The sequence below is a fragment of the Epinephelus lanceolatus genome, chromosome 5 (genome assembly GCF_041903045.1).
Source record: "Epinephelus lanceolatus isolate andai-2023 chromosome 5, ASM4190304v1, whole genome shotgun sequence".
Lineage (NCBI taxonomy): Eukaryota > Metazoa > Chordata > Actinopteri > Perciformes > Serranidae > Epinephelus > Epinephelus lanceolatus.
In genome coordinates, this window is record NC_135738.1 from 15,852,012 (window position 1) to 15,872,844 (window position 20,833).

At 41.1% G+C, this 20,833-nt stretch overlaps 2 protein-coding genes across 3 annotated transcripts; both read left to right on the forward strand.

The window, feature by feature from the left end:
- The first annotated feature begins 930 nt into the window (after positions 1 to 930).
- Positions 931 to 5,997, forward strand: LOC117261825 (YY1-associated factor 2-like). The gene is made up of 4 exons (XM_033634350.2): positions 931 to 1,088; positions 1,415 to 1,540; positions 4,742 to 4,894; positions 5,022 to 5,997. Exons 1-4 carry the CDS (start codon positions 1,063 to 1,065, stop codon positions 5,260 to 5,262), a joined length of 546 nt encoding a protein of 181 aa, XP_033490241.1. The 5' UTR covers positions 931 to 1,062; the 3' UTR covers positions 5,263 to 5,997.
- A 3,860-nt stretch (positions 5,998 to 9,857) lies between these two features.
- gxylt1a (glucoside xylosyltransferase 1a) lies at positions 9,858 to 20,429 on the forward strand. Of its 2 annotated transcripts, XM_033634417.2 has the most exons (8): positions 9,858 to 10,256; positions 10,765 to 10,857; positions 12,772 to 12,955; positions 13,333 to 13,464; positions 13,557 to 13,808; positions 14,264 to 14,387; positions 14,595 to 14,767; positions 17,896 to 20,429. In XM_033634417.2, exons 1-8 carry the CDS (start codon positions 10,039 to 10,041, stop codon positions 18,055 to 18,057), a joined length of 1,338 nt encoding a protein of 445 aa, XP_033490308.1. In that variant the 5' UTR covers positions 9,858 to 10,038; the 3' UTR covers positions 18,058 to 20,429. The 2 variants fall into 2 exon arrangements, with proteins under 2 accessions (XP_033490308.1, XP_033490309.1); XM_033634418.2 differs by lacking the exon at positions 10,765 to 10,857 and having other exon boundaries at positions 9,864 to 10,256.
- Positions 20,430 to 20,833: the final 404 nt, after the last annotated feature.

Genomic DNA, 20,833 nt, shown 5'->3' on the forward strand with positions numbered 1-20,833 from the left:
TCGCCCGTAGTAGGTTGAGCACATAACACATTGTCAAAACGTCACCATCCTGCAGACTGTCCTGTTTATACAGACACTGTTATGGCGATGTTACTACCTCCCATGGCAATTAGATTCCACAATCGTATTTTAGGGCAGCAGTAGGGACTTGGATTGGAAACCAGAAGGCTGCTGATTCAAGTCCCTGTCTGGACCAAGTATGGAGCATCAAGGTTCCAGTTCACTTCCTGGGCCCTGCCAAGGTGCCCCTGAGCATGGCACCAAAGCCCCAACTGCTCGGGACGCCTGTCTAGGGCAGCCCCCTTTCTCTGAGCTCATCATTTAATGCACATTTAGGTCCTGTTTGTGCATGTGTGTCTATTTGGGGCCTGTGTATATATATATATATATATATATATATATATATATATATATATATATATATATACATGTATATATATATGTATATATATATATATATATATGACAACAGAGTGAAAATAATGAATTGCCCCTTGGGGATTAATAAAGTATATAAAATTAAAAATTATAAACAGCACGGTGAGGCAGCATAACAGTGCCTTGAACCAGCTGTGTAGAAGGGGCTTGTGTCTTGCTCCTATGAAGGAGAGGTGAGGGGGCCCTTTACATATCTTTGCCCAGGGGCCCATTGAATGTTAATCCACCCCTGTTACTACCACAAAATCATTGTTCAAACAAACAAAAACACAGCCCACTTATTCCTATTAATGAGTCAGTTTATTGCACATTTGCAGCTCAGATTTGTAATCAGCATTTGTGTAGGCTCCATTTTACTTCCCCATTCCTCCTAACCGTGGCTACGTGCGGCACCTTCCTTCTTTTACCACGCTGTTAAATTTACAAAGCGCCTTTCATCAGTGTCAGTGTTGTGTCACATTTATTGCTGCCTCTGTTGTGATTACATTAAAGGTGATTGGGTGAGCCCGCGTCACGTGACCGTCCTTCGACAGGAGTTTCCACGACAGCTGAGTAGCAGCTAAATGCGTTTTTTCACCTGTAACATAGACCCTTTTTAACTCCACTGACTCCGAGTGTGGTAGCATGGCAGACAAGAAGAGCCCCACCAGGTAAAGCTGTCGCTAGTGTCTGTGCTTGAAGACTTTATCGGGCCGTTAGAGAGCAGAAAGCTCGGTCAATGGATGGAGCTGTTACACTGAAGTGTTCATGGCGGCTGGCTGCTGCTGCCGCTGCTGCTGCTTTAACATGGGGCAACTGCCTGTGTGAAACTGAAAGCTCCCCTTCTCTCAATGACTGACTGCCGAGCTGAGAAGAACTTTACAAGTCGTGTCTTTCCCGTTGGGGCCATCGTTACATGACAGGGTTTCTTTGAAATCACTGCGCTCATTGGAAATGTGTCGTTATCTCAGTGTTTATGTTTTGTTTTTGTCTGAAGGCCAAAGCGGCAATCGAAGCCCTCCGCCGACGACGGGTACTGGGACTGTAGCGTGTGCACGTTCAAGAACACCGCTGAGGCGTTTAAGTGCATGATGTGTGATGTCAGGAAGGGAACCTCCACTCGGTAAGAATGACTGTTAAATTTTAACCATTTAAAGCTCTACAGAACTATTTTAATAGCATGATAGTAGAAAAAAATGTTTATTAGATAGACACATTTATTACAGCAGCCCTGCAATGCATCTTATCTTCATGAGGCATTCAATGTCCATGTTGAAAAGATTTTAGATAGTTGTTGATTCAACTTTATGGACATTTTTTAGAGTGTAGCTTGTGGTCAGGTCCATATGTACAGTGTCTCTGGGGTCATGTCCTCAGGATTTTTCTGTCAACTTAGCAAATTTTACAACTTGTATTATTATTCAGTTATTTTTATTGGTTTTAAACACAACCAAGACATTAAAACAACCATGGAATATATACCCCCAACACCCAACCTCACCCTGTCCCTCCCCGAGGCTGGCCAGCACAGACAGACAAATGGACACTATTAATTACACATAATACGCATAAATATAGATTAGATTCAACTTTATTGTCATTGCACATGCCACAAGTACAGAGCAACGAAATGCAGATTGCATCTAAGCAGAAGTGCATAAGCAGTAATTAAATAACATATGTACAGGTTAATATACAGGGTGGAGGGTATGAATGATATATAAATACGCCTATTTCTACAGGTACGTACATGCTATGAGCAGGCTATGTCTATAAATTGTAGTACAGTATGAAAACTATACAGTGTGTACAGTTGTGCTAATGGTATATATAAATATACATGATTCAAACAGTTATGTACAGTAGTACAAGAGAATGGAATACAGATGAATGAATGAATACAGACCTAAGATAAAAATTTGACAACTTGCAAACAAAAATGAAGGACTTCAACACGAGTTTAATTCCAGATAATGATTAGAAGTCTTTAAAAATGTACAACTTTATGTGTGGGGAAATGCAGAAAATACAAATCAACCTTTTACAGAATAGTCACATATTAATTGTGGGATGTGTGGGGGTCCTTGCCCAGGAAATTTTGAGCGTGAAACGCTTTGTTTCCTTCATACTGATGAATTTTCATGCACTAACTTGTGCTTTTTTTGCATCAATTTATGGTGGAAATTATTAATGTGAAGGAAAACGTAAAAGTCAGGCGCCAGGTGAATTTGAAATATTATGTATTGCTTCTGTAGTGCTTTCAAAAATGTGCTCTCCTGCAGATCAACAATTCTCATACAGTGCCATCCCTGCAACATATATATATTTGTATATATAGAGAGGGGGAGAGAACAGAATAGATCAAATCTGAGAAGAAAACAAAACTTTTTACTTTTTACTTTGACTCATGACTTAAGTGTTTCTCTATGTCTGTTGCTGTTAAATTATAATATTTTAATACTGAAATGTTTTAAAGATCATATTCACCCCATTTATATTACTGAGAGTATTCTTTAATTCATTCATTTTTTGTAACCGCTTATCCTGTTGGGTGTCGCAGAGGGCTGGAGCCTATCCCACTGACATTGAGCGAGAGGCAGGGTACACCCTGGACAGGTCGCCTGACTATCTCAGGGCTGACACATAGAGACAGACAACCAATTTAGAGTCACCAGTTAACCTGCATGTCTTTGGACTGTGGGAGGAAGCTGGAGTACCTGGAGAAAACTCACCTGACACAGAGAGAACATGCAAACTCCACACAGAAGGACTCTGAGAGTAAAGTAGAAACACCTTGGTATAATACAATATAGTCTACAGCCTCCAAATGACCACAGGGTTGAATCACCAGGAGAGCCTCCATAAAAGTGGGATCTATTGCAGAGCTGTGTAATAGAGCAGATTAGTTTTAGATGGGTGGACATAATGAACTGGCAACTGAGTGTGTGTTTGGGTGCTTAAGCCAAAGATGTAACTGAGAGCAAACCCATCTATGTATATATTTATTAAAAAGCCATAGGGTAGGATAATGAAACATTTGTTTATGACTACATCAGTGATTCTATCTACAGCTAATGGCCATGGGAATGCTGGACACACAGGGTAGGTTAGATAAAGAAGAAGAAGAATGTATCTCACAGCCAGCAGGTGGGAAAGTCTTAGGTCTTTGAAGGCATCTCCTGGGAAGAATACTATATACTATATACTAATTCCTGGGCAGTTTTAACCACACAGAAACAGGTTTGTTTGCTATAATAATTTCTCCTGTCCATAGTGTTACTTTTAGTGAGAAATTCCATCTTTGTAATACTGTACTTTGGCTGCAACACATCAAGTAAACAGCTTGGAGAAACGGAAAGAGGGCATTTAACACTGCACCTTGGAACACTTGACTACTACAAACTCAGACTGCTGATGCATCATATTAACTTCATTAAATTTGACTTTTTACCAAAGATTTGTTAACATTAGAGACTCAAGATTCAGCCAAGAGTTTCTGTTGTAGATATCTGTTGTAAGCCCCATGCTCCTCCTCGTCATATTGAATTAGGGCGTCTAGAGGTCCTTCAAAAGTCTTAAAATGTTTATAAATGTTAGGTCTTAAAAGTCACTAAATAGTCTTAAATTTGAGATGGTGAGGTCTTAATTGGCACAAACATTTTGCCTAATTTCATGTTTCCATCATATACTTTCTTTTTGTCAAAATGAGTCAGTTCTGCGTATAAAGTCCACAAATGTTACTTAACTGTAAAAATATTTTATTTTGACTGCCTGACTCCCATTTGGAGGTGTTTATGTGGGGCGATTTACCAGTAGCCTGACTTGATTGCTGTTTTTGTATGAATTGTTTTCAACATTATATTATCCAGTGTATATATTTATGTAGTTATTTGGTCATATTTGGTGGTGGGAGGTGCCTTCTATTGGGCAAATGCACAGAGGCTGTGGGACTGATTTAATTTTCTCTGTTCTTTTACTTAAATTGATGAAGGTCTTATGACTGAAACGTTCTAATAAAGTTTATTGCAAGTAACAGGACCGTGTGCAGGATTCCCTTTTCTCCGCCTATGGATATTTTCCTGCTACGCACCTGTCTATAAGTTTTTGAAGGTGTGCATGAGCCTCTATATGCTGCTTTTTACTCACCTGCAGTGTTTGAATAAGATGATTCATCCAAAATGTATGAATGGAGTGTGCGATAGCTGTAGGCACCCTGTGAATAGTCACGCAATTCAGCAGTGAAAACCACATGCTCACCTAACTTAGAGGGTCAGTGATATAAATGTAACAGCAAAGCCAATAACTTTTTTTTTGGCTCTTTCAGAAAACCACGGCCTGTTTCCCAGCTGGTTGCACAGCAAGCCAATCAGCAGTTTGCACCACCTACACTTCCTAAAAAGGAGAAGAAAGAAAAATCGGAGAAAGACAAGAGTGATAAAGAACCAATGCTGAAAAAGAAAAGCCATAAAAAGATGAGGTAATGAAGTCATGTTTTCAAAGGAAATAGCAGAATAGTGTTCGGTGGTCTGTGATGACTGAAATATTTAGTGTCCTCCAAGCAGTTTTCAGATCTGTTTGTTTCTTTTTGTCTGTCTCCTCACCAGGCCCAGGTTAAAAAACATAGACCGGAGCAGCGCCCAGCACCTAGAGGTCACAGTTGGAGACCTGACAGTAATAATTACAGACTTTAAGGAAAAAGCCAAACCCACGTCCACTTCAACGAGCGCTGCGTCAGCAGACCAACACAGTCAAAGTGGCTCAAGCTCTGATAACACTGAACGAGGGGTCTCCAGATGCTCCTCGCCCCACAGGGAAGGCTCGCCGGTCAATGGAGAGACTCACTAACCTTCACACTCCCAGTCAGCACAAACCATTCTTCTGCACTCTCAACAGCCTCAGCCAGAGATTAAACTTCAACATGCACGTTTTTTTAAATAATACTATAAATGCCAGTATGATAGCATTCACTTCCTTTGGGGCTGTATTTTTTCACTGCCTCCCCATGATAATAAACAGTTCAGGAGTCAGGACGTGTGCTGTGCGCTCAGTTCAAAGAGGTGTCGCAGCAGAATCTGTCACGATGAACTGAAAAAAGGAACCGTAGCATTAAAACCAGGATGTCAGTGGAACTGTGCCATGTGTTGTGGTGACTTGTGTTTTAACACCTCAGTGTTACATCAGCATCACACTGAGCTGGTCGTTGCTGCACACAATAAATGATGCATTATGAAAGAAAATATGAAGAAGTCATCTCAGAATTGTAGTTCATCCTTGAATTTTGTTATCGTTATTTGCACTTAATGGCATCCTACATTCATGATAACATTTGTTTAGCATTATTTCCACTGTCATTATCAGTACATCATAACACTGTTGGTTACTGGCCTTATCCAGCTCTCATTTTTATGCCATTGGATGCAATTTTGTTTTGTTTTTTACTGTCTAACATTTGAGTAAAAATATTGAATAATTATTCTAAGTATGCTTTTCCTTCACTTGGTAGAGTTAAGCATGATTTAATCTATAGAATGGTTTATATTGTAAAATAATGCAAAATAAAATAAGTTGTAGATACTTGGATATGGTTTTCTTTTTCTTTTTATTGTAACGTTTGGAAGATGCATGGATTTCTTAACAGTTGCTTCACTGGAACAAAACTTTGTTCTTCATTGTTAAAGTTTAAGGAGATACGTTGGCAGAAATAGAAGACAATGTAAGTATGTTTTTTTGTGTTTAATCACCTGAAAATAATATTTGCTGCATTTTTGTTGCCTCAGTATGAGACGTTAATATCTACATAGGAAGCAGGTCCTTATCTTTAAAGATCGCCATGTTGCATTGTCATGCTTCTACAGTAGCCCTGATCAGACAAGCCAACCACTGGCTGTAGATAGGGTAGGGGTCAGCAGCCTTTACTATCAAAAGAGCCATTTTTGCCCCCAAAAAGCTCTCACAAAATCTGCCTGAGCCTGCAAAACATATTTGAGCCTTATAATGAAGGTAAGCGTCAGTCTAAATTCACCCATTAACGTAATAATAGACTAAATGAGCTTTTCTTGACATGTTTTACCGCAAAATGGCTTCTCTGCAGTGAGCTATTTATGATCTTTTGGTGCTTATTTGCAGGGTTGGTGGTAAAAGCAAATGAATATGTCCAGGCACTGTTAAATTCTCTATTTCTTCAAGACTTCAAAGATGTGGAATCCATAGCTAGCTTAGCTGGGGAGATCCAAGACACACCATCGCTATTGAGGTTCAGCAAAATTTAAAGTAAAAGGTGATGGGCTGTATGACGCACATTTAGTTGATGAAATGTAAAAACATTTCTTTTTATTCTGTGAATAGGCTGCACATTTTGCAATGGAGAATGTTCGAATTACTCAAGGCTTATGACAATGACAATTAAAATTAAAATGTTAAAAAACAGTCATTAATTTCTAGAGACCTCTGCCTATAATTCAGCTCATGCTAAAAACCTCCTGAACAATAACCATCGAAGGAATTCTGACTGGGAGAAGTTCTGGCTGGTTGCAATCTGCCATCCTCACAGCTAGACGCCACTAAATCCCACTAAATTTCACACACTGGACCTTTAATGAGTTGTTCTTTTAGCATTTTATTCCACATTATAAGTGATATATTCCATAAAGGCATGGAAAGGCAACAGACTTGGTATTCAACTTATGGTGCCAGTTCAGGTCAATAAGTGAGTTGCAAATGCTTCACCATACTGTATGTGTTTGTTACTATTACCCTTCATGTTCTTTACACTTGTAGTTGTGTCTTGGAAGAAGGGCACTAAAGTAACATATTACATGTACTCATATACTGTAGGTACAACCTTGAGGTACTTGTGTATCTCCACCAGCTACTTTATACTTCTACCTCAGCATGTCAGAGAGAAATTTTATACTTGGCAGTTATCTTGCTGATACTAGTATATAAATGTACATTTATGCAACAAGGGTTTAGCTGCTGTATTCAATATTCGCACCACTTTCACATGTAACGGGCCGACCTGTATCATTCAGTGTCACACTGACTTGCCTTCACACTCCCTGTTAAACTTATACAGTCAGGTCCATAATTATTTGGACAATGATACAGTTGTCGTCATTTTGGCTCTGTACACCACCACAATGGGTTTTAAATGAAACAATGAATACCTGCTTAAAGTGCAGACTCTCAGCTTTCATTTAAGGCTTTTTTCAAAAATGTAGTATGAACCGTGTAGGAATGACAACCATTTCTTCACACAGTCCCCCGACTTTAAGGGCTCATAAGTATTTGGACAAACTAACATAATCATCAATTAAACAGTCAGTTTTAATACTTGGTTGCAAATCCTTTACAGTCAATGACTGCCTGAAGTGTTGGACATATAGGCATCATCAGATGCTGGGTTTCTTTCCTGGTGATGCTCTGCCAGCCCTTTACTGCAGCCGTCTGCACTTCCTGCTTGTGTTTTGGGTGTTTTGCCCTCAGTTTTGGCTTCAGCAAGAGAAACGCATGCTCAGTTGGATTCAGGTCAGATGATATGACTTGGCCATTGCAGAACATTCCACTTCTTTGCCTTAAAAATGTCTTTGGTTGCTTTTGCAATATGCTTCAGGTCAATGTCCATCTGCACTGTGAAGCATCGTCCAACGAGTTTTGAAACATTTAATTGAATCTGAGCAGATAATGGTGCCCCAAACACTTCAGCTTTCATCCTGCTGCTCTTGTAAGCAAGACAAGACTTCACTAGAATAAATACAGAGGGTTTATCACAAGATGCAAACCATTGGTTACCCTTAAAAATGGAAGGCCAGATTAGAGTTTGTCAAAAACCATCTAAAAAGCCTGTACAGTTGTGGAACAGCATACTATGGACAGATAAAACAAAGATCAACTACCAGAATGATGGGAAGACAAGAGAAGGAAGAAGGGAAGGAACTGCTCATGATCCAAAGCACACCACCTCATCAGTGAAGCATGGTGGAGGTACTGTTATGTCATGGCCATGTATGGCTGCCAGTGGAACTGGTTCTCTTGTATTTATTGATGATGTGACTGCTGACAAGAGCAGCAGGATGAAAGCTGAAGTGTTTGGGGCACCATTATCTGCTCAGATTCAATTAAATGTTTCAAAACTCATTGGACGATGCTTCACAGTGCAGATGGACATTGACCTGAAGCATATTGCAAAAGCAACCAAAGACATTTTTAAGGCAAAGAAGTGGAATGTTCTGCAATGGCCAAGTCATATCATCTGACCTGAATCCAACTGAGCATGCGTTTCTCTTGCTGAAGCCAAAACTGAGGGCAAAACACCCAAAACACAAACAGGAAGTGCAGACGGCTGCAGTAAAGGGCTGGCAGAGCATCACCAGGGAAGAAACCCAGCGTCTGATGATGTCTATGTGTCCAACACTTCAGGCAGTCATTGACTGTAAAGGATTTGCAACCAAGTATTAAAACTGACTGTTTAATTGATGATTATGTTAGTTTGTCCAAATACTTATGAACCCTTAAAGTCAGGGGACTGTGTGAAGAAATGGTTGTAATTCCTACATGGTTCATACTACATTTTTGAAAAAAGCCTTAAATGAAAGCTGAGAGTCTGCACTTTAAGCAGGTATTCATTGTTTCATTTAAAACCCATTGTGGTGGTGTACAGAGCCAAAATGACGACAACTGTATCATTGTCCAAATAATTATGGACCTGACTGTATATGACTGACACAATGGGGAGTTGTTTTGTGTGAATGTCTGGGGTGGAGAGACTTCACAGTAGCTCTAAGTTTGGGTCTGACTGAAGGCAGGTGTGTGCCTCCTCACACTGAGTTTGTTAAAGCATGTGCTGCAAACACTGCTGTCTCTTGTCCTGGTTGTGCTCTCTCTGCACAGGCAAGGGTACACTCCTGAAGGCTGAGGTGTGACCGACCTTGTCCATCCATGGTGTGGCTCAAAGAGGACTGCACCAAGTGAGTTAATTTGTGGATGGACTGAAAAAGCAAGAGACCTGCAGCACTGCAACCCTTGGCCTTGGACTCCCTCTTCCTCCCCTGCTAACTACACACTGACATTGACTCTTAATAGTAGAGACAGGAGGACCTCATGAGTACAGATGTTTCCCCCTTTAGTTGTAAGATATTTATCCAATGAAATAAGCTGTTAACATTTCATGTGGTGTGGTCTTTTGCCCTTTTTACTTGGTTGTCAAATCAGAACCTGTAGGCCCACTGCAGTGGGTGTGTTATACACAATCCTTATTTATAACATACTAAGAAGAGAGGATTTGGGTTGGGTCTCTTTATTAACCATCAACTAGTATGTCTGACCCTGTGCTGCCATCCTGTGTGACATGTTATATATGATTTATGAAACTTGCGCACAGAGCTCTGAGTCCTGGGTGCTACCTGGCTGTCTGCTGTACACACACTGCTCCTGACAGATGGTTGATCAAACGCGACACACGTGCAACAGACGTGGGTGGGGCGGAAACAGTAAACACCAACTGTGCTCTTCGGCTTAGCTCTTGACTTGATTTATCAGATAGATTAGTTGGCTGACAGCGCGTCAGATGGTAGCTAAGATCAACCAAAATGTTCCGTTAGCGCACAAAATTAGAAACGCAAAATGCGATGCTACCTTCAAGCACTTCTCCTGTGCTTGGTCTTCACCTTCTTCTCACTGTTGTACGTGTTCAACCAGCTAGCCTCCACCTTGGAGGACGGAGACGACTGGGGCTTGAAGGAGCAGGGGATATCCGACAGGCGCAGTCATGACTCCGGGCACCTTTTCAGGAAAAGGCCCGGGCTGGCAGGCCTTCGAGACCGCGAAGACGGGTTTGACAGGTAGCTAAGCTAGCTAGCTAACGTTTTAACGTCATTTCATTACTGGGCACATTGATAGTTAGCTGGTGCTAAGTAGCTTTAGTTACACTTTGAGTTGCTATAAATTTAGCGCCTGTAAAATTGGACCAAAATATTATGTAATGTTGCCGTTGAAACGTCAGATGACTTGCTGAGGTTAATGTTAACCGCAATAATATTTTAACCTTAGCTGGATAAACTGAAAATACAGTCAGTATGTTAATTGTGCTGTTAGCTAGCGAGTGGTAGCTGTTAGCTAGATAGCTAACGTTAGATAATTGCTTAACCATTAACGTTACTGCCAGCTAACGTTAACTAATTCCATGCCTCATTAGCTTTTGGCTGGATTTAAAGGACGGCCACCTGTTATACAACTAACTGTAGGAGGCACTTCAGGCTAAATCTAATCCCAAAACATGTCTGATGTCCAAGAGATTAATTCAATGCTGAGGAGTCCAAAAAAGATCATGTTTTTATATTATTCTGTCAGGTGTAAATCACTGTCAGTTTCTTACTGGAATCCATATTGGAGACTGCCTGCTGGTGTTTGTGGAGTGAACTGCTTATTGGGATCATCTCTTAGGTATGAATGATTTTGTGCATCTCTGTCATTAGACACCAGTGTTCTTTAGAATGAGCAGACTTCAACTTCAAACTTTCAGCTACTACTGTAGATCCACAGTTCAGAGTAACTGCAGAATAAATGCTGCTCTCACAGTGCACCTTGAAACTACTCTTGACATCTAATGTTGACAACTTGGACAGTGACAGTGAGAGTTGTTGGTGTATAGCCAATTTGGTGTAAAAATACATTCTTCTACATGACATTTTAGCCTACAATCTGTCACAGATTGACATTTATACACTCACCAGTCACCTTATTAGGTACACCTTGCTAGTATCAGGTTGGACCCCCTTATTTTTCATGGCATAGATTTAACAAGGTGCAGCAATTTTGGTCCATATTGACATCAGAGCATCACGCAGTTGCTGCAGATTTGTTGGCTGCACATCCATGATGTGAATAATCTGCCTCACCACATCTCAAAGGTGCTCTATTGGATTGAGATCTGGTGACTGTGGAGGCCATTGGAGTACAGTGAACTCGCTGTCATGTTTAAGAAACCAGTTTGAGATGATTTGAGCTTTGTGACATCACATGTTGTGCTGGAAATAGCCATCAGAAGATGGGTACACTGTGGTCATAAAGGGATGGACACGGTCAGCAACAATACTTAGGTAGGCTGTGGTGTTTAAACCATGCTCAGTTGGTACTAAGGGGCCCAAAGTGTGCCAAGAAAATCTCCCCCACACCATTACACCACCACCACCAGCCTGAACTGTTGATACAAGGCAGGATGGATCCATGCTTTCATGTTGTTTACACCAAATTCTGACCCTACTATCTGAATGTCACAGCAGAAATCCAGACTCATCAGACCAGACAACGTTTTTCCAATCTTGTATTGTCTAGTTTTGGTGAGCCTGTGTGAATTGCAGCCTCAGTTTCCTGTTGTTAGCTGACAGGAGTGGCACCTGGTGTGGTCTTCTGCTGCTGTAGCCTCTCTGGTTATTTGAGTTACTGTTGCTTTTTTGTATCATCTTGAACCAGTCTGGCCATTCTCCTCTGACCTCTGGCATCAACAAGGCATTTTCTCCCAGAGAACTGCCGCCCACTGGTTATTTTCTCTTTGTCAGACCTTCCTCTGTAAACCCTAGAGATGGTTGTGTGTGAAAATCCAGTGGATCAGCAGTTTCTGAAATACTCAGGCCAGCCTGTCTGGCACCAACAACCATGCCACGTTCAAAGTCACTAAAATCACCTTTCTTCTCTGATGCTTGGTTTAAACTTCAGCAGGTCGTCTTGACCATGTCTGCATGCCTAAATGCATTGAGTTGCTGCCACGTGATTGGCTGATTAGCTATTTGCGTTAATATACAGTTGAACAGGTGTACCTAATAAAGTGGCTGGTGAGTGTATATACACCATTAAACATATCAGACTCTTGTTTTTTATCACTCTGCTTCTACACACAGTAATGCAGTCATAGGTGGAGTAGTAGCTTTACTTTTTTGTGATTCAAAGTCTAAGTGTAGGCAGATTAACTAGAGTCTTGTACAAATGAATAGAATTTAGTCATTTATAATTGTGTCTGTAGGCTCACCACACTATGACATGCATACAAAGATATGATTGAAAGCTGGCAAAGTGGTCTTTGAAATGTGTGACAAATTACATTCATAATTTGTGAGCTTCAGAGTAGTTTACGAGGAGCGCTTGGAGGCAGCACAGAGCATGAGAGAGAGAGTCCTGTCCTACATCCTTTCATTAAACCTTATGACAGTTCCAACCCTCCAGGGCTGAACACCCGTCAGCTGAGCCATCTGATATCTTCATTACTTTGTACACTCCTGCACTTGTCAGCGTATCCGTGCTGGTGTACACATAGAAGTCAGGGTTGATTACTAACTCATTTTACTTTGTTTTGGCTCCTAGAGAGAGGTCAGCTTCTGCAGTAAAGGAGCAGCGTGATGAGAGAAGTCACCTGGCTGTGGTGGCCTGTGGCTCCAGGCTAGAGGAGACTCTTACCATGTTGAAGTCTGCCGTTCTCCTCAGCAGGAAGCCTCTGCACTTTTACATCTTTGCTGAGGATGATCTACATGAGCGCTTCAGAAATGCTGTAAGTGTCTTCCCCCAACAACCCCAGGACTTTCATGTACTTGTGTATTTATTTTCTGGTTATAAAGTAATAGCTCAGTTATGACTAAATCTGTCTCTCTGATGTCATACGTCATTGTCACTGGTGTATACAGAATCACATTTAAAAGGCATTATTGAAACCACTGCACACATTGTGCAAGCAAGGTCAAGGCAAGTTAGAGAAACTGCCAGTCTGCATGCAGGAATGTTTTTATACCAAAGTCTTAATTTTACAAGGTTGTTTTCACTTTTTGGCCCAAAGGCTGAGATAAATCACGTTTATAATGAACAAGTTAAGCTACAAGCGCACATGTGGATATTGTTGAGGTACATTTTTGTGGTTATCTTTTCTTAAAGCTGGACTCCTGGCCAAGAACAGTTCAGACCAAGTTTAACTTCACCATCTACCCCATCACATTTCCCAAGGAGAATGCAAATGAGTGGAAGAAGCTCTTCAAACCTTGTGCCTCTCAGAGGCTCTTCCTGCCAGTAGGTCTTATTTTATCCTTTATGCATATACCTGTTGACAATTAAACATTTGCAAAAATGTGCTCATGAGTTTATTTTGGTGTGTTTTCCAGCTGATCCTGAAGGACGTGGATTCTTTGCTCTATGTGGACACAGACATCATTTTCCTGCAGCCAGTAGAGGACATCTGGGGCCTTCTTTCTCAGTTTAATTCAAGCCACTTAGCTGCCATGGCTCCGGAGCACGAGGAGCCACGCATCGGCTGGTACAATCGTTTTGCCCGCCACCCTTATTATGGCAAAACAGGCATCAACTCAGGGGTCATGCTTATGAACATGACGCGCCTCAGGGAAAAATCCTTTAAGGTAATGCATAGATACAAAAAAAAAAAAAAAATTTCATGTAGTTTTTTTGCAGCATGTAAACTGCTGTCAGCTTTGGCTTTGTGCTGTTGCCATTTTAATACACCAGTACATCATGATGTCATATAATTCTGTATTGTTAAACATAAACATTTTTTTAATTCAGTTAATCATTGATACATGTAGGGATGTGTGCAATTTAGACAGTGAAAAATAGTTGCGCATACTGCAGGAGGCTGTAATGGTAGCTGTACCACCAAGATTCACCAGCAGAGGTCACTCTTGTAATTCCTGTCTAAGCTGTCAGAATGAACACACTCGATAGGAAGACCGAACAGTTTCTTTGACTTAATGTAAAGTGTTGACAAAAAGTAGTTCTTTGCCAGAATTGCAGGTCTTTGCTTTCCTGATGCAAAATGATGTGAATGCTTTCTTGATTATTGTATTTTTCCTGCTAGAATGACATGACAACAGTTGCACTCAAGTGGGAGGAACTTCTGATGCCCCTTCTCCAGAAGTATAAACTCAATATCACCTGGGGTGACCAGGACCTCCTTAATATCATATTTCACCAAAACCCAGGTTTGTGCCTTTACATACACAGCATCATTATGAGTCATGAATGTTAAGTTAGTTCAGGACACTAACAAGGCTTCGCTAAAATATTAGGTGTTTGGGAGATTTACCATCAATTAAACAGATATTTGAGGGTTTGTACCAGATTTTCATTAAATGAACCCGGTTATTTATAATCCTTATCAACCAATCATGTCTCTTGTTGTGTTACAGAAAGCCTGTATGTGTTCCCCTGCCAATGGAACTACCGTCCAGACCACTGTATCTACGGCAGCAACTGTCAACAGGCTGATGAAGACGGTGTATTCATTCTCCATGGGAACAGGGGAGTTTACCATGATGACAAGCAGCCTGCATTTCGAGCAGTCTACGAGGCCATCCAAAAGGTAGAAACAGCCTCTTCAACTAGAAATCTGTGGTTACCCTGAGCCCCAACAGTAAATTAAAAAACTCAAGGGTTCTTATTTGTTAATAATCACCATGTATTGCAAAAGATTCCTGATTAAAAGTGAGTCTGCTTATTCTCTCAAAACTTTGGACAGAGTTCCAGACACAGCTATCTGAAAAACTTAATGTAAGGCGAAGTTATGTTTGAAAGGCCTTGTTTATTCTACCGAGGAGCGATCATTTTTATGGATTTTCTTTCTGGTGCCTCTTTTTCTTCAGAGAGCAGTTGTGTAGGTAGACCAGACTATTTGGAGAACCATTTTCTTGTCATTACAATATCAATAGGCACTCCAGGCCATTGCTTTTCTCTCATAGATGCTTCCGTCCACCAGTGCTTAATCAATAGCCTGTTAAACATTTCCGTCATCCTGTCTTGCCTCTCCCAAACCAGAGAAATCAGCCCCAACTGGCTTCGACCTCTGGAATTGCTTTAGCTGTTGTTGTTTTTTCCCCGTTAAAGGGTTTTTTTGGGGAGTTTTTCCTTATCCGCTGTCAGGGTCCAAAGGACGGAGGGATGTCGTATGGTGTAAAGCCCTGTGAGGCAAATTGTGATTTGTGATATTAGGCTTTATAAATAAAATTGATTGAACTTAAGCCCAATTTCCACCAAACACTTTCAGTATAGTAACCCTTCAGACATGCTAGACCCTAGGGTTTCCACTGCAAACAGTACTCCTAAATGTGGGCGGTGTTGTTGTCACCCACTGTATTCCTCATTACTGGTGACACAGAGGGAAGCCTGCACCTTGTTTATCGTCCATAGAACGAGGCTGCACGTCGACATTTTCCTAACAAAATAAAACAGGCTGCAGCGAGAGTCTCTCTCCATGAGATATTTGTTTGTGCATTTAGTCCTTCTAAGGCAAGCTCAGGGGTTTCGTGTTGCTGGAGCCCACCAAGCCAACCAATCAACAGACTGCAGTGTTCACAGCTCCACCTGTTAGTATCAGATCTGTGTGCTAGGTACCCCAACAGAGGGGGGACCAAAAATGGGGATGGTACAGAACGGTTCCATTGGTATCATCCACAACTTTTCACAGTGGAAATGGGGAAAAAGGCGTACTGAACAACTGAACCGTATCATATTGCTTGGTGGAAACAGGGTTTCAAAGACTAAAATTCACGTAATGAAGAAATATGTCAGCGAGCAAAACAGTGTTGCTCATTTATATGCTTTTACAAGTTTTTGGACAACAATAGAGGTCTATGGCTCAGAGGGATAAGCTATACAGAGCTGGGACACACAGACAATACTTTTGTTAGTTGTTGTTTTTTGTCTTTTCATTGGACTTGTTGACAATAAGAAAAACAAAATCACCTCCCTCATCTTTTAATTTCCTCCTGGGTTTGTGCGTAGGCCTCATTTCACTTGGAACAGCTGGTGAGGTCTGGCTGTCTCTTTATGCGTTCTGTGTAAACTCTAAACATTTTCAAAACTGTAGCGTCCTTAAGTTGGTATGACACCCTGCAGAGCACTGCCAATGCATTGCTGGCACTTGAACATGAAGACAGAACTTGGAATAGAAAAGTATGACATCTGTCAGATTTACCATGCGTTATTTATGCGATGGGTTTCAGCTCTCAGAGCTTAAAAGTCCACTTACACATCCCTCATCAGTGAGCTGGCAAGTCAGCCGCAGAGCTCTCTCCCTGCCTTCGATCTGCTCTCGTTGATTTCAGCACACCGGTCAACATGCAGGCAGCAATCGGGGGAGTAAGGGAAGCTTCATTAGCTGGTCTCCATCCATTACCGCCACAGGGCTCAGCCTGGCCACTATCAGTGCGGGCAATGTTCTCAGCCATTAAGTAAACGAGCGGGCTTCATTATGGGGCACTCGGCCCTCATGCCTCCATCAGTCTCCCCGACAGCACAAACACGCATACAGCATCCAAGGCGGCACATACCAGACTCCACCTGATTTTAGGAGGTGGAGAAGAGCTGATGGTTGTCATTAGTAATCATAATATGTGTGATAAATGTAAGATACAGGGCTTTGTAGTACAATTAGCTTGTTAGAAAAGAGCCCGGTCTAACTGAGGAGCGTTTCATCCTTTGTTGTATATTTTGTTGAAGCTTTTATCAGCGCTTCCTGTTGCTCCAGCTCCTCAGGCCGCCTCCCACTTTGTTCCCACTCAGTCCTTTGAGGACAGCATCCTAAAGCCTGGAGCAGGCAATTCTGGAGGAAACTCTCATTTCCATCCCACCAAGAGCTCCTTAGTCAGCCCGGCTCCCAAGGCAGGCTCTCCCAGCAAGCAGAGGAGCTTGCAATAAAGGGCAGTACCATTACGCAGCCAAGCCCACAGAAGAGTTGTAAAATTTTTAGTGCTGATGCTAGTTTGAGACATCATGATGGCTGTGTGGACAACACACCAGCAGCATCCACATAAAAATCGATAGGAGGCTGTTAATGGTGCTTTATTGCCTGCCGCAGTATATGAAAGATAATAAAGAAAGTGTGCTTTGACTTACCTAATGCTTGACCAAACCAGAGTCAAACGAGATGCTGTAAAAGAGTGATTTCTTCTTATTTACTGGAGCAGTGAAAGAATGGCGTGCCCGGAAACAAAAACAAAAGCGTCCTTATTTACATACGCTACGTGACAAAAGCCTCCGCTGCTTATATTAGCCAGCTGAAGAGCTGGAAGTTTTATCTTTGCTGTTCACTTGGTGACACAAAAGCATCCAATAATGAAGCATATCTGGAATGCTGCAGCTGTAGCTTTCACCAGCGCTGTTACGCCCTACTGAGCCCATTCTTGTATAGTTTTGGTAACAGATATTCATCATCCAAACACAGTCTGAAATTGACAGTTTTGAATCAAATGCAGAATGTTATTGTCCTGAAGTGACAGTGATAAATGTGGCACTTAATTTGTGTGATTTGAATGCAGTTCTCGTCCTCCCGTCAGGGCCGCCACAGCAGGCAACAGGTGCACAAACGTACTTAGGCTTGATTTTCTTTCATTTAAAGCACGTTTTGAGTCTTTAAGTTATGCAGGAGAATGACTTAAATTGAAGATACTTCATAAAGCTGTAATATAATCTGATTTTTTTTTCACATTGTAGTACCCGTTTGGTGACAACATGGAGACCTCATTACTTCAGCCGCTGGAAGCGACACTACAGACCACCACAAACACGTACTGCGGAAGAACCAGTCACCTGTTTACGAGGAAGTTAAAACAGAGCATCATGTCTGTTCAACAAGACGTCACACGGAGAAGATGATCAGAAACAGCACTCCGATATCATTGATGTCATGATTAGTGTCTCTAATTTCTCTCTGGAGGTAGAGATGTGGATTTAAGACACTCCTGTGGAGACAATGAGCTGAATGACAGACTCAAGTCAACACCGAATCATCAGCTGTTACAAACTGCATATCAAGACTATGGAAATGGGTAATCTGTGGAACAGGTTATATTTTTTATTCTTCAGTGAAGCCAATCCTGGTTCTTATCTGTCCAGTGAACACATGATCTGGTCAGAAATGCTTTCTCACAGTGGTGGAAAATGCACTGAAACCACTTTGCCCTGCAGAGATTTTGGACGTCATTGCCGATAAGGACACTCGCTGGATTCTAGACAATCAGGTTGTGTTACTATTTGTTTTGAGAGAGATCCTACAATCATGTTATACAGTTTTTCAGAGGTCTTTGGGGGATAAAACACAGCAGGGTATCTGAATGTGTACTCACATTGGGTTATTATTATAAGAGTTGTTTTTGCATACAGGTTTTAACAGGTGTCACTGCAGGATATCAAGCCTGTTCCTGTTTCCCAGGGGGTCAAATACCAACACCTTGTCATGCCCCTCGGCGTGTGATATCGACACTGAAGGCCCCATTTGGCGTCTTCATGAGACAGTATCTCCAATGTAAACCCATCCATGGCAAGTAACATATATATATATATATATATATATATATATATTTTTTTTTATATATATATATATACACATATATATAAAAATGAATGGGTCAAACAAAAATGGACTTTTATCCAGGAGACCACAGTTTGTGTCCAGCGTGAAACCAAAAGCCAGTGTTTTTTTTAACTCAATATTACATCACCTAAGTTGCTCCTTCCCGTGTGAAACCAAAGTCAATGTTGTTTTTATGTAATGTTACTTCATTTATGTACCGTTGTCGCTCACTGACGTCACTCATGCCGTATTCATGTCACAATATTGGGGCTGCCCCCGACTAAGAATTTTCCTACTGGACCAATAGTCATCATTTAGGGCCATCAGTCGACTAGTCGCCCACATGTTTACGATGTTAATTTAATTATTAAATGATATATTTTGGGCGGGGCAACACAATGGTTTGAGTTGAAGGTGTGAGAAAGAATAGTGTCAGTAACATTGTTAACACTGTGCTACATTACAGAGAAATACAAAACCGTACTAATGAACCTTCATTAATATAGGCCTATATTTTATCTACAAGTGCACGTCACACACTGAGCCAGCCGCCTGTTAATGACGCTGTCGGCAAAGCAGTAATGATTGTGCTAAATGGCTAATGGGCATGTAGCTACTTCAAGAGCCCAACCCTGACCGTTTTGCACATGGAAGAAGTTTTCCTTGTGGGCTTTTTCTCAGAAAGCCTTTTCTGACAGAAAACCAATCATTTTAACCCAAACCACAACTTTTTTCCTGCCTTAACCAAGAAATCCCTTTCTGACAGGAAGCCCTCCAGGAAAACTTCTCCCAACTGCATCCATTTCACATTAAACACGTTACACTGTTTCAGCTGTGTGGCTTGTGCGTCGCTATGAGAATCTGAGGGGCGTGACAGTGGAAAGTATTCGACAACCTGGGATGAGAATGGATTGCGATATCACGGAAAAGGGTTGTTGTTATTTTCAGGTACTTGTTAGTTCACCAGGAATTCTCTTCCTTTTTTATTGAACAAAACATGCTAATTAAGATTACTATAAACGTATGGAATATATCAGTATTTATTGTTGTTATCTTCGACAGGAAGCACTTTTGATGCCTACCTTAAAACTTTAACATGAGGCTGTCATTTCATACACTCTGGTGTGGGAGTTTGTCAAAGCATTGTTTACTGTTTACTGTATTGGCGTTAAAGTAATGTCAGTATCTTTACCAATATGAACATGTGATTCCTATAACTGGAACATTGCCACGGAGAGCAGTTAGTGTTTAATCAAGCCAGCTAGCATCATGAAATCTGCTCCCAGGTTTAGCAAACAATTTGCACTTTTGATTTGAGAATGGAGATTGTAACAACACAAAGATGATATCTGTGATGTAAATGTCTTACTCAAAAACCAGCATAGACATTCAAGGTTATATCAAATGAATGGGGAATAAATATTTTTATTAAAAAGCATTTTCAGTGTTGACTGTGATGTATCTCAGAAGGGCTGAGTTGAAAAAGTCGTAGCATTTTAAATTTGACAGCCAAGTATGTGATAATGCTTGGAATTTCATTTTCATGCTTTGAGACTACAGAGTGTTTTGGTCTGCAAATACTTTAAATTAAAAGAATCCTAAGAGTATTGTGTTTGTAATAACGCAAATTAATTCTGGTGTAATTAAATAATGACAGAAATTCCTTAAGGTTTAATCTGCAATGCTCTGTTCTCACTTTCTTACATTTTATTTCCTTTATTTCTTCATATTAAATCTTTTGCACCAGCCATCATAACCACTTTGCATAAACTGTACTTGTTGCCCACTCGCGCCACGCAAAGCCCGAGCATGAGCCGTGTTGTGGAAGGCAGCAGCGAGCTAAGAATAAATTCATGTGCAAGTGTGAAGATTTCAGGAAGTGTTGTCAGGTGGTCGAAAAGGAGCTGATGTGTCTGGATCAGTCACCTTTGGCTCTTCATTTCACAGGCAGATTGACGGACGTGCCTGGAATAAGCGATAGAGCTGCGTGAAGAATTTAAAATGGTCTCTATACTAAGCAGCTGTTAAGATAAGTCCATTTTTCTTCCTGAGAAATTAGAGTGGGGCGAAATTATGTAT